Genomic DNA, 12,558 nt, shown 5'->3' on the forward strand with positions numbered 1-12,558 from the left:
TTAAAAAAAAATAAAAAACATTGAATATTCGATTTCCTATTTATTATTCTCTATCTCATCTTATCTTATCACCTTATATATATTCCAAATATATGCTTCAGTTGTTAATGTATCTCATATTTCGTTTCATTCTCATTCTATATACATGTATATCTTTTCTATATTTATTTACCATTTATATATTGTTTATTGTCATTGTTTCAAATTTTTTTAAATCGTTCTTTTAACAATTTTCTTATTCTAAAAATATTTATCTTTTGCATATTTAATTTAAAAATTGCTGAAGGATTCAGTGATATATCAGATATCTCGTATAATAAGATTAATCTTAAAAATCTCATATAATTTATACATGAAATTTAATATTAAAAATATATAATATTTAATATTTAATATTAAAAAATATTTTGAATAAAAATTAAATGATTTTAAATTATTTTCTGACATTATTCATTTTTTTTTAGATAGATGTATAAAAGAATATACAATTTTATTTTTTAAATAAAATAATACATTTTTTAATGGATGAATTAATGTTTCCGTATTTATAAAAAACTATTATGCTATGAAAAATAAATATTTAATTTAAGAGATAATTTAATGTAATTAATGTAATTAAATATTTCTTAAATTAATGATTTTTTGGAAAAAATATTTAAATATTTTTTTATAAAAAATAATAATACATTTAATATTTTACGAGAAATATACATAGTTCTTTAAAAAAAAATTTGATTTTCATACGACATTTATTACTTTTATCTATATAAATGTTACCAAATTGTGCTTTTTTTTGTAAATATTCAGCTTTTATCTGATAAATGTTTTATTACGGAAAAGAATATTGATCAATATGATAATATATAATAAGATATATATATCTTGTACAATAATTAAATATTTAGAAATAATAAATATGAATAAGATAAGAATCGATAATGATTCAGATATAAATGGTATAATGTATATTTCATGAATATATTTTAGTCGATGGAGATAATGATACTCTCATAAACATTGATATATCGATATCAATATTGACATTAATATCAATTATTATATTATATATATGTATATATATTTATAATTTATTTATTAAAATAAATAAATCAAAAAAGTTAATTTCTTATAATTTTATAATATATCTTATTTTTTTCTTCTAATTATAGGAGATTAAAATATTTATTTAATTAATAAAATTAATTTTTATTTATAATTAATAAATATAACAATTATTTATTTTAAACATGACTAAAATATAAATCATTAAAAAATCTAATATATATATATATACAATATCACATATTAAGAAACATTATATCGAATTTTTGCGAATGGATAACAATTGTTCCACACAATCATATTCTTTGCATGTCCATAATATATTTATCAATTTACCGATTTCTGCATCTTTTGTATTAGCTTGTTTCCAATCGAGAAATATTTGATAGATTACCTAAAAATATGGCCATTAATATGACAATTTTTAATGATATAAACAAAAATATGAGCATTATAATCAAGTTTACTTCATTTATGCCTCTGTATTTATAATTTTCTTCGAATTGTTCAATTTGACCATCCAAATATAGCAATTTTCTAGCGACATCTTTCCAACCATGTCCAATATAAGTCTTAATAGTAAGTATATCATCTAAAGTAATTTCATCACTGCAAGTACATAAACGTTCTACTTCTATTGGCATTTGGCGAGTTTTCGATCTTACATCTTCTTCAGCCTTATTCTTAGAAAATTGATTAATATTACAAATATAACTAGTTCTTGAACCAATTTTTACATCACTCGAATTAATTATATTATAATTTATGACGTGTGCTATAAAATAAAAAAACAATCACTTCGATATGAATAAATTTGACACATTCTATTTTTTTTTTTTTTTCAATAAACGAGTGATTAACACTTACAAGATTTATGTTGCTTTGGTTTTTTTTTCGTTTTAATATTCGGCCTTCTTTGTTCTTTTGAATCATGTGTAGAACTTTTTGTATCATTCAGATGTTGTCCTTTAGTGGAACAATTAACACCTGTGACAGGTATTGCATCGCTCTTTTCCGATGTTATATTATTTCGTGTAAATTGTGATTCTCTAGTAGCATTGGATTTCTTTGTTTCATCGTTTATTGATTCTAAATTGTGCGTATATCCTTTAATCGGTATTCGCGGCGGATCAGGTTTTGCATCGGTCGTTAACATGTGAAAACGACGAGATAAGTTCGAAAGTATTGACATTTTCTTTAAAATTTATATATCATTTAAAGAAAATATCTTTCTATGTTTTTCTAAAAAATATTATATGAATATTAAATTTTTTGATAAAACGATTTTCTACTAAAAAAAAAAAAAATATAAATATATTTTCCAATATAAGAAAATAGATAAAATATACTTTTAAAAAAATAAATATTAAATGAATTAATTGAGTGTATCAGTATTTTAATTGCTTCACTATACGCTCGATATAATTTTATAATTACATGTATTTCAATTTTTTATATTGTATTAATATAAAAGAACAATTCGATAAGAAACTCATTTTTTTTCTTATTAATTTATAACATTTTAATAGCATTTTCTTTATTTATCTCTATGATACAAAACCCTTAATTTTCTTCTTTTGAATATATATATTCTAATTACAAATTAATTATGCGGTATATTTTACTATTATAATTACTAAGATACAAAAACGTATAGAAATAATTATCATATTATTATATATATAATTATCAATTATAAAAGAAAAAAAAATAGAAAAATAATAAACAGAAAAAAATTCTAATGTGATTAAAAATACTAACCATATGAATACGATTTCCATGACCTCAAGATGATCTGGGTTTTCCAGAAATAAAACCGGTTCTATATATAACATATAATCTTTAAGTAACAATAAGTAATACTTAGAAATTGAATAGATAAATAATTACATAGCTATTATTTTTGTCTATCATTTTTGATAAATTAATTGATTTAGATTTAATTTAAATTAATAATAATTAATATTAATTTGCCTTCATAAATTATTTCAAAAACATCATATTCCAAATGAAATTATCTTTTCTTCGAATAATATTTATTACATTTCTAGAAAACATAAAAGCGCAACAGGTTTTAAAAATTATACTTGATGTTAGTTTTCTTTTTTTTATTAATTATTATATATTCAAATGATATAGAGTATTCGAATACTTGCATATAAAAATATTATTTTATATAAACATTTTTTAAAACAATTAAATTAATGTAGTGTTGAAAAAAGACTTACAATCTTTTTAACTCGAATCTATCTTTTTCTTATTTTTGAATATTATACACACTCATTTTTATATATAATAACATTTGTTATAAACAAAAATTTATCAATACATATAATTATTATATTATATATAGTTAATATTTCGCGTTAATATTTTAATTATAGTCACTCAATAAAAATCTGCTTACCTACTTAAGTAGTAAGTAAGTACTCCATGCTTATGAAAGAAGCGAATGCATTATTAACATATGACGCATAACCACAGATGAAATACAGAACAGACTGACAGACCTATTATCTTATGAGATTTTATGTTCTATGTTTTAAAAAACCAATCATACAAAAAATTAGAGATTTTGGTACGCCCTCTATGATTTAGAGCGCTAAATTTAAGAACCAGCTACAAGAAATAGATAAAACAGTAAAAATAATAAAATATGAATGGGGAAAATTTTTTAAAAAATTATGTACTATCTCGAGATTCTACGGAAAAACTTAAAATAATTAAAGAAAAATTAAAAGAAGATATAAATCAGGCTGATCCTTGGTGGCAAGTTGTAAATAGAAAGGTTAGTATTATTATAACATTAATATTATCAATATTTTAAAAAGAATATTATATTTATGAGATATAATAATAAAATTTGCGATATTTGGTTCAGAAAGCAGAAATAACATATATAAATGAAGAAGAAACATTGAATGAGAGTAATGAAAATTGTAGTGATATTATAACTGAGACATCAGATCAACTTTTATCCACGCAATTTTATTTTACACAATTTGACAAATCCTTTCACAAAAATACTAAACAAGAACATGTACCAAAATTTGATATAACAGAATATCTCTTGGAAGGATTAGAGTGTCCTAATGGAAAATTGGATTTAAATCAATTAGAAAATTTAACAGATATAGAATTTATGGAAATAATTTGTAATTTGGAAAAAAAATTAAGTACATCGGGTATATATAATTTATGTTATACCATGAATAATATGACATTGGAACAACGTATGAAATATGCAGAAATACTTCATACTCATTTATTATTACCAAAGGTGATATTTATATTATTAATTATAAATATAAAATATAATTAATAATAATTAAATAATATATAAAGAATTAATTATATAAAATACTCTATAAGTGTAGTTGATAATATTTTTTAATATTTTTATAGATTATTACTTTAAAAGAACCTACAAGATCACTTGTATCTGTTTTAATAGAGTGTACTAAAAAATTTCCAGATGATATTCAGAAATTAATTTTTATTCCTCTCTTAAATATTGATTTAATAGATACAACAATTATTATTGCTATAATAAATGCTTTCGAATTTGAAAGGTATATTGTTCTTATAACGTAAGTATTATTATATTCTATTATTAATTAAGTAAACTTTGAAAATATCTGAAATGTTAACAATTCAGTGATTTTTACAGGGATTATTTAACGAATGTAAAAGAATTAAAATTATGGCATATTTCTTTTTTACAAACTTTAATTTCTACCAAAATAGATATTTCTATGAATAACAAACTTATACAATTATTACATGAAAAAGCAGCTGATTTTAGTAAAGATAAAAATTTTGGAAAGTTTGTATTATCATTTATAAAATCAAATATTAAATTTTCTAATGAACAAATACATTTACTATGGGAAATAGGAAATATTAATCAAACATTATTTAAAAAACCTATACAAAATGTATTAAAATCTATGTTATCTTTGTAAATATTATAAACAGTATATTATGAAAAATCATATATGATAAATTTTATTTTTTTATTATAAAATATATTTTTTCTTTGATATTATAATTAAAAATAGAAAAAAACATGAGATTTTACGCGTGCGCGTAATAGATTTGAAATTCAATGGAAATACAAATGGTGTAAACATGACTGAAGAACTCTCTGGTGTCACAATAGTGATATTTATTGCGGCCGGAGTTTTAACAATATTATTATTATTCATATTTGCAAAACGACAAATAATGAGATTCGCGTTACGATCACGTCGTGGTCCTCATATTCCTATTGGACATGATGCAAGGAAGGTATGAAGAATCGAAAAGGTTAAGTTACTTATGTGTAATTACATATTTTTCGTTATACTTATTATTAGTGACATTCAAAATTAATAATATTTATATATAAGAGTTATTTTAGAAAAAGTAATTTTTATTTTAATATAAATTTTTTTTTAATTTATTTTAAAAATATTATGGCATTCACTTATAATTATTTATAATAAGTAAATATCATTTATATTATGTAGTATGTTCACATACATGTATTAAAAATTATAAATGATTATATATGATGTATATATATGAAAATATAGTATATCTTTAATTGTTTAGTCATTGAAGAAGGAAATTGAAAGACGGATAGAAGTAATACCAAAAATTCAATATGAGCCACAACTTATTAGTGATCCAAGACTTATTTTAACTCCTCGAGGACATGTTCCACCACATTATTATAGATTAAAAGCAGTGGATGATGTTAAAACTTTAGGTAATTACATTACTACAAACTTTTTATGATAAATAAAACTTTTAAATAGAGATTAATTTCCAATATATCCATTCTTGTAGAAGCTGAAATTACCAAATATGATAATTGTTTAAGGAGGCATCCATCTGAGAATTTACGAGCATATTTACTTGCCACATTAGCAACTCCATTAAATGGAAGTGGACAAAGATTAATTCATCAATTCTGTGATTTATATGAACATGCACGACATGATCCAACTGAATTTGGAGACGAGGAATATCAAGTATATACCCGTTTATTTCTTAAATTAATGGATGCGTAAGTATGATTTTTTTAAATTATAAAAGAAGTTTACAATTAGAACATTTATTGCAACTTATCATGATAGAATACAAATTGTTGAAAAATGAAAAATTGTTCTTAATGTTTTCATAGGGCCCGTTTGTTAAAATCGTATCCGAGCAGTAGAAAATCTAGTCCAAGTCGTACACCTATAAAGAAAAATGTTGAGACGAAAAGGAATATATTAGAACCTAAAATGAAATTACCCGAAGATCAAACATTGACTGGTTCACGACCAAATACATTAACGGTAATGATGCTGGATAATAATGAAACATCTGTTTAGCATTATGAAAATCGTCACATACAACATATGTGACGAATAGTTGTTTCATAATTGCTAATTTCTACACTATACGAAATTGCAAGTAAGTAAAATACATATTTAATTTTTATTATAATAATATTCCAGAAATATGTTTTTCCTTTTAATTTCGTATCATCTTAAATTTGCAGTTGTTACGAACAGATTTTTTGCAATAGAAGTTGTTTCAGTCTAACATGTACCAGATTACGATTAAATATCGATTTCTGTTTTAATCGATAAATATTTAGTCCATACATCTTTATAATAGGAATTATGTCTTAAACAAATTAATGCTCGATGAAATGTGGATTTATACGAACTAGAAATATTACTCATTCTCATGTAATTTAACCATTCCATCATCTGAAAGGTATAATATTATTAAAAGATTTTTAATTAATTTTTAATTCTTACATAATTATTAGATAAAAAATTGTTCAATTGCTAAATTGCTAAATTATTATTCGGTCGTAATTATACGATAATATACAAATAAATCGTAAATACCTGTGGAATTGCATACTTCCAATCCTGTCTTTCAAAAATAATTGTTAGAGCTTGAGGAAATAATTTTATTTTAATATTTTGCGATTTAATTAATAAATCTTCTTTCATTAACATGGAATCTATGCCAGATAAACTAATAATAGAGACGAATAAAATATCACAATAGAATTGTATTTTATCAAAATGATTTTGCTGTGATTCCATAAAAAATCCTTGAACTTGTGTCATAAGATCGAGAATCCAATTTAAACTGGATCTTTCAATTTGCATATTGATCAACACATTTCGTATAATTTTTAGGAAATATATTTGCACACTTTAATAAGAATATTAAGATATATTTTTATTTGCGATTTTAAAATTATATGATAGACCTTTTGATCAGAAATCTTACCTAAATGTAGAGGCAATAGTTTCATCGATGATTTCGTTCAACCATGTTAAAGAAGCTTCGGAATTATGTTTCTTTAAAACCAATTCACCTCTGATCGCGATTGCATTTTTCAATTTACCTGGTATTGTTTCCCACCATACTTTAGGAGATGTCATTCTCTCTAAATGTTTCATTGGTAATTCCAATGCTGCTGCGAAATAAGAATAAAACTGATCGCACGTTAAATCTATTTTGTCCAAAAGTTCCTCTAATATCGTAGAAAGTAATGTAGAATTAGCATGACATACTTCTGGATTTTTTAACGTTTGAGCATACGAATACATAATAGAATGGAACAATTCTATCGAATTTTTATTACCGACATCCATTTTTTCAATTACATGTTTCAACGTTATATCTAAAAACGGTTTAATGATATTCGGTTGTACAGCTTGGCACAAATCTTCGAGATTCGAATATAACACAGAGTGTTCATTGTTTTTCCAATTAAAATCTGTATCGTTTATTGTTTTATACATCGATAGATAATTCTCTATAAAAGATTTAGCAGATAAAGATATCGTTGCATGATGACACACGATGGAAAGAATATATTGTTTTGTTTCGCTTGACAGATCAAGCATGTTCTTTAGAAAATTCCAATTAATATTGGGCAATGGTTTCGGATATTTGTGAGCAAATATTCGTAAACATTCCGTAATAATACGATGATTATTTGAATCAATTTTGTTACATTTCCTCAAATATTCACCAATCGCTCTGATTACGCTTTTTTCTGGCAAATACTTAAAGTTTTGCGGTTCCCCTTGGGGCCAAACGTAAATGCCAGATCGGAAACTATTTACTTCTTCCGTCACAAAAGATATTAAAAGATTTCCAGCTGTCGGTAAAACAGTTTTATTTATATTTTGAAGCATTTGTATCCAACAAGTACCAGGTATATAGGGAAATATATCTTCTGGTTTTTTAATCGCGTCGACTGGAGTTTTCGCATATGTTGCAGGTAATACGAGATTACATCTAAATTCCAACGGTAGTGTTTTCAAAGATAATTGCTCCAAACGATACGAAGCTAGGGCTTTGAGTGCAGAGTTGATTACCTTTATATCATTAGATGTTGTGTATGTCCACAATTTCGATATGATATTATCGATCAAGCGATCGTATTCTTCAAGGCCTTGCGATGGTGTGTAAAATGCAGCGTCGGCAAATAATTCGCATAGGCTTTCCAAGACGATAGGACGTTTCTCTTTTTCCATTTTCGGAGCTAGTACTCTCCACGTTGAACAAATATCTATTACGGATGCCTTGCAAAGTATAGAAATACATCCAAGTGCGAGTGCACTCGCAGTTCCACCATTCGTGTTCGTTGAACGATTTAATATTTGCGACAACAATGGTACCAAATTTTCGCCATGCTCGGGACAATTCTCACAAATATATTTCATAGCTCTAGCGCAGGTTGCATCCGAATACCAAGAATAATCGTTTTTCATCAATTGTATTATCGCGGCGGAAACGAATCTGTAACATCTTGGTTCTTTTTTCAATGTTTTAAGATATAATTCGATTATAAAATATTTCAATTGTTTTTCACCGTTCAACAACATGTTCAATGTATGGTTTATAATTGGAACATTTTCTTTTGTACTTACAAGCTCAGGTATAACCGCTAGTAAACATTTTGTCTCCGTACTGCTTTTACATTTGGTTAATTTGTGCAATATCAAAGAAAGTACGTGCGAGCCAAAACTATTTGTTTCTCTGCTGACATCAACCAATATGTTACAACATAATTCGACTATTAAAGGTTCGTTTGATTGTAAGAGAAGACCGGATATCAATAATTTACATTTGTCTTTTAAATAAACGGGTACACTTGATATATTTCTTAACCAGGATAAAATGTCATTCGAATTCCAAATATTCGAACAATGCATCACCAGTTCTGAATAGAATTGAATATATGAATCGGAATGACTGAATACCGTAAAAAGTTTGTTTGAAAGTAACGTCTCTACGTTACAGGTTAAGTTCGTTTTTGTGAATATTTTGTTCGTTAAATCCTTTGCTAAATCTAATGCCTCGGAACATAATACGGATGGATATGCCATCCATTTTATCACAGATGCCTTCAAAGCGCTAAAAAATATATCATCATAAGACATTTTCTTTGTTATCATCATACCTGTAATGTAATATGTTATGTAAGTGTTTAGAGAAATGGTCCAAAAATATTACAATTTTTTTCTATTTTTTAGAGATACTTACATATTTGCAAAGCGTTGTACAAATAAATAGCCGGACATAAAGTAATTACTTCTGCCATCAATATCAACATAAGATTTCCAATATAGTTATCACAATAGTCTATAATATTTAATATAACATCGAAATTCGATCTTGGATCAGAATCTTTTTTTAATAATTGTATGATCAAAGATGCGATCATTGGCAATAAAGCGGTACAATGTTCTTTATCCTTCTCTGATAAAGCTTTCTCTGCAAGTTCTAAAATTCTATAATTTGTATTTATACAAGAATGACTTTCTGTCGTGCACAACCAAAGTAAAACTTCTGTCTGTACATTTGTATCGTATTTCGATCTAATTAACAATTGCCAAACTTGTTGCATGCAACAATCCATAGAATCCAACAAAGGATTGCATAAAATATATAAAAATACAGGGCGTAGCATTTTTATACTATTTTCTTTAATTCTGAAAATTTTATATACATTTATACGCATGTAAACATACGTGCGCGTTTTTTTAAATATAAAAGTATGCAGAACAATTATATATACAAATATATATATATATATCTCTATACATACATACCTATAATCTTGATGATTCATAATAAATGTTATTTGACTTAATACAGTCTGCCAGCTACGTTTATCTCGAATTAAAATGCTTATAAACGGATGCTGTGGCGTGTGTAAAGTAAATGGATACATAATTTTATTTTTTGAATCGCGTTTTAAATCCAGTATCAATAAATGACTTATTGTTGTAGTGGCAACCATATAATTTCTATAATGTATAATTATATGCATATTTTTTTACAATGTCAAAGAAAAAGATATAAGAAATATTATAGATTTGAAATTAATTTTTATACTTTATGGAGGAGATGCTCGAGGTAAAAGTAGATAATGCCTCGTTAATATCCCATAATCCATTTTCGACCAAAGCAATCAATGCTTGACAGGCTGATATGCTAAGCGTGACATTTGTACTGTCTCGTTTTGATAGTAATAATTTAAATTCAGCTATCTGTTTAATTAACGAATTTTATGGAACAATTAACCTAATAGAACTTGAAGATAAAAGTGAATTAATCGAATGAATGATATTTAGATATTACCTTTGATATATGATCCGTCTCTCGATCACATTTTTTTTTCTTTATGGATTCGAACAGTTTGGATGTTGCCTGTAGAAAAATGTATTGGAACAGCGATATGAATAGAAAAAAAGATAAATAATTAAAAGTTAGAAAAGAAAGAAATAACTCACGTGTGATATTAAAACAGGATTCGTAGATTCTAATTTATATTCTATTTCATTCATCTTGTAAAGTTAAATATGGTTTAAAAAAATTCTTTTACGTATTAATTTCACATATTTTTATCCTTAAAGAAAATGTGCGATAAAATTCATGTTTCATTACGCTAAAAATATTATTGCTACTTCCACAGTAACAATACTATTAATAAATATTAGGAATAATAGAAGTTGTCGCGTGCATATGAGTAGGTTATAAAACATAACCTTGTATCGTTAAAACATATTTTGTAATAATACGTGTTAACATGTATTATTCGTAGTTTACAGTCATTTATAATATGAAAATAAGAATAATTTATTTATACTATTTATATATTAAGAACATATGTATTGTAGAAAGAAATTTTAAAAGAGCACGATTACATCTCTCGCACGGTTAAGAATAATAATATGGAAAGAATAAATACATATCGTGTCGTTGCGAACACATACTTTCAATGCCACTTTTCATAAGGGTTCTCAAATAGAATTAGATATGATATTTTTTTGTACAACTATGCATGAAATTGTAGAAATATTAATAATAATAAGAAATTATTATTACAATAATATATATGAATAGATTATAATGGATTTATGATATATATATGTTATTTAAATATTTGAAATAGGAAAGAAGAAAAAAAAACGGAAAAAGATAATATGTCATTATTAATCGACAAGAGAGAAATTTGAAAAGGCGTGAAATTGTCAAAGGAGAACATACCGATCGAGGGATATTGTATAATAGTAAGATTTCCAATATATTTATTCGTATGGACAAGTTGGAGCATAGTGCACAATATAATTAATATATGTATAGTAGTCTGAGGAAGGGGTCAGATTACATTCTGGAGTTTGAACACAATATCTTACAATTTAACGACAAGATGCCTGCATTTCTGTATTTGCTTCTGTACGTATTGTTACTCGTATATTTATATATTCAGTATGTGTATAATATATAAAGCGTAACGACTCACTATTTTTATCATTCTAAAAAAATGGAGACGAGAATACGGGTCCTTGTTTATTACATTACGTTAATATTTCAGTCCGTCTTATGTCGTCATTTAATTTATTCGTTTGAGAATTTTTTGCAATGGATTATGCAACATTGTGGCAAATAGTACTCGCTAGAATATATCCTTAGGAGATTGTCTCCAATTGCTAATTACATTTGTATCTCATTTAGGTTGCGAGGAAGTAACAAGTTCAACATCGATACTATGTCGAGCGAACCGATTTTAGCGATGAGATCGAAATGATAATAAAACGTAAAAAAAAAAAAAAAAAAAAAAAAAAGGCGCTACTTAAAACATAAAGAGGGTAAAAATCTGGATTTAAAACTTAATCGTTCGTTATAATACGTGGTAAATTTATTGCCACTGAATAAGATTTTCACCAGTACGATTTGAATGGATAACGCAAGGATAATCGTTATGCGAAAAATTTGCGATACCCGAACGTATATATAATATTTGACCATTGGAGACAGCTCCTTTTTTTCCGCATGATTAGCAATTAACAATCTATATTAAATTTTTGTTTAAAAGCAAATACACTTTACAGCCTATACAATCCATACAATCCATTGTTTTTCATCCCTTTTGTTCACTTATTTTTTTTTTTTTTTTTTTTTTTTTTTTTTTTTTTT

At 25.2% G+C, this 12,558-nt stretch overlaps 4 protein-coding genes across 8 annotated transcripts; 2 read left to right on the forward strand and 2 right to left on the reverse strand.

Annotated features, from left to right (window-relative positions):
- Positions 1 to 1,072: 1,072 nt before the first annotated feature.
- Positions 1,073 to 2,994, reverse strand: LOC102672124 (protein immune deficiency). Of its 2 annotated transcripts, none has more exons than XM_006621117.2 (5): positions 2,824 to 2,994; positions 2,555 to 2,565; positions 1,924 to 2,304; positions 1,535 to 1,837; positions 1,073 to 1,456 (listed from the first exon to the last, which is right to left on the reverse strand). In XM_006621117.2, the coding sequence occupies exons 3-5, from the start codon at positions 2,252 to 2,254 to the stop codon at positions 1,419 to 1,421; spliced, it is 672 nt and encodes a 223-aa protein (XP_006621180.1). In that variant the 5' UTR covers positions 2,255 to 2,304; positions 2,555 to 2,565; positions 2,824 to 2,994; the 3' UTR covers positions 1,073 to 1,418. The 2 variants fall into 2 exon arrangements, with proteins under 2 accessions (XP_006621180.1, XP_006621179.1); XM_006621116.2 differs by having other exon boundaries at positions 1,182 to 1,456; positions 1,530 to 1,837; positions 2,824 to 2,987.
- A 383-nt stretch (positions 2,995 to 3,377) lies between these two features.
- Positions 3,378 to 5,058, forward strand: LOC116186310. Its single transcript, XM_031513123.1, has 4 exons — positions 3,378 to 3,850; positions 3,944 to 4,342; positions 4,468 to 4,652; positions 4,733 to 5,058. Exons 1-4 carry the CDS (start codon positions 3,719 to 3,721, stop codon positions 5,025 to 5,027), a joined length of 1,011 nt encoding a protein of 336 aa, XP_031368983.1. The 5' UTR covers positions 3,378 to 3,718; the 3' UTR covers positions 5,028 to 5,058.
- Positions 5,059 to 5,097: 39 nt separating this feature from the next.
- On the forward strand, positions 5,098 to 9,858 carry LOC102671908 (uncharacterized protein C1orf43 homolog). 3 transcript variants are annotated; one of them, XR_422559.2, is made up of 5 exons: positions 5,098 to 5,352; positions 5,659 to 5,815; positions 5,896 to 6,115; positions 6,233 to 6,507; positions 9,609 to 9,858. XR_422559.2 is itself a non-coding variant. In XM_006621115.2 (4 exons), exons 1-4 carry the CDS (start codon positions 5,194 to 5,196, stop codon positions 6,423 to 6,425), a joined length of 729 nt encoding a protein of 242 aa, XP_006621178.1. In that variant the 5' UTR covers positions 5,098 to 5,193; the 3' UTR covers positions 6,426 to 6,817. The 3 variants fall into 3 exon arrangements, 1 of the variants encoding a protein (XP_006621178.1); XR_422558.2 differs by lacking the exon at positions 9,609 to 9,858 and adding an exon at positions 6,596 to 6,835 and having other exon boundaries at positions 5,100 to 5,352; XM_006621115.2 differs by lacking the exon at positions 9,609 to 9,858 and having other exon boundaries at positions 6,233 to 6,817.
- LOC102671767 (focadhesin) lies at positions 6,148 to 11,451 on the reverse strand. 2 transcript variants are annotated; one of them, XR_004151272.1, is made up of 9 exons: positions 10,872 to 11,451; positions 10,720 to 10,788; positions 10,474 to 10,628; positions 10,188 to 10,385; positions 9,619 to 10,067; positions 7,348 to 9,535; positions 6,954 to 7,269; positions 6,346 to 6,809; positions 6,148 to 6,288 (listed from the first exon to the last, which is right to left on the reverse strand). XR_004151272.1 is itself a non-coding variant. In XM_031513118.1 (8 exons), the coding sequence occupies exons 1-8, from the start codon at positions 10,923 to 10,925 to the stop codon at positions 6,657 to 6,659; spliced, it is 3,582 nt and encodes a 1,193-aa protein (XP_031368978.1). In that variant the 5' UTR covers positions 10,926 to 11,451; the 3' UTR covers positions 6,148 to 6,656. The 2 variants fall into 2 exon arrangements, 1 of the variants encoding a protein (XP_031368978.1); XM_031513118.1 differs by having other exon boundaries at positions 6,148 to 6,809.
- Positions 11,452 to 12,558: the final 1,107 nt, after the last annotated feature.

The sequence above is a fragment of the Apis dorsata genome, unplaced genomic scaffold (genome assembly GCF_000469605.1).
Source record: "Apis dorsata unplaced genomic scaffold, Apis dorsata 1.3 scaffold_581, whole genome shotgun sequence".
Taxonomy (NCBI): domain Eukaryota; kingdom Metazoa; phylum Arthropoda; class Insecta; order Hymenoptera; family Apidae; genus Apis; species Apis dorsata.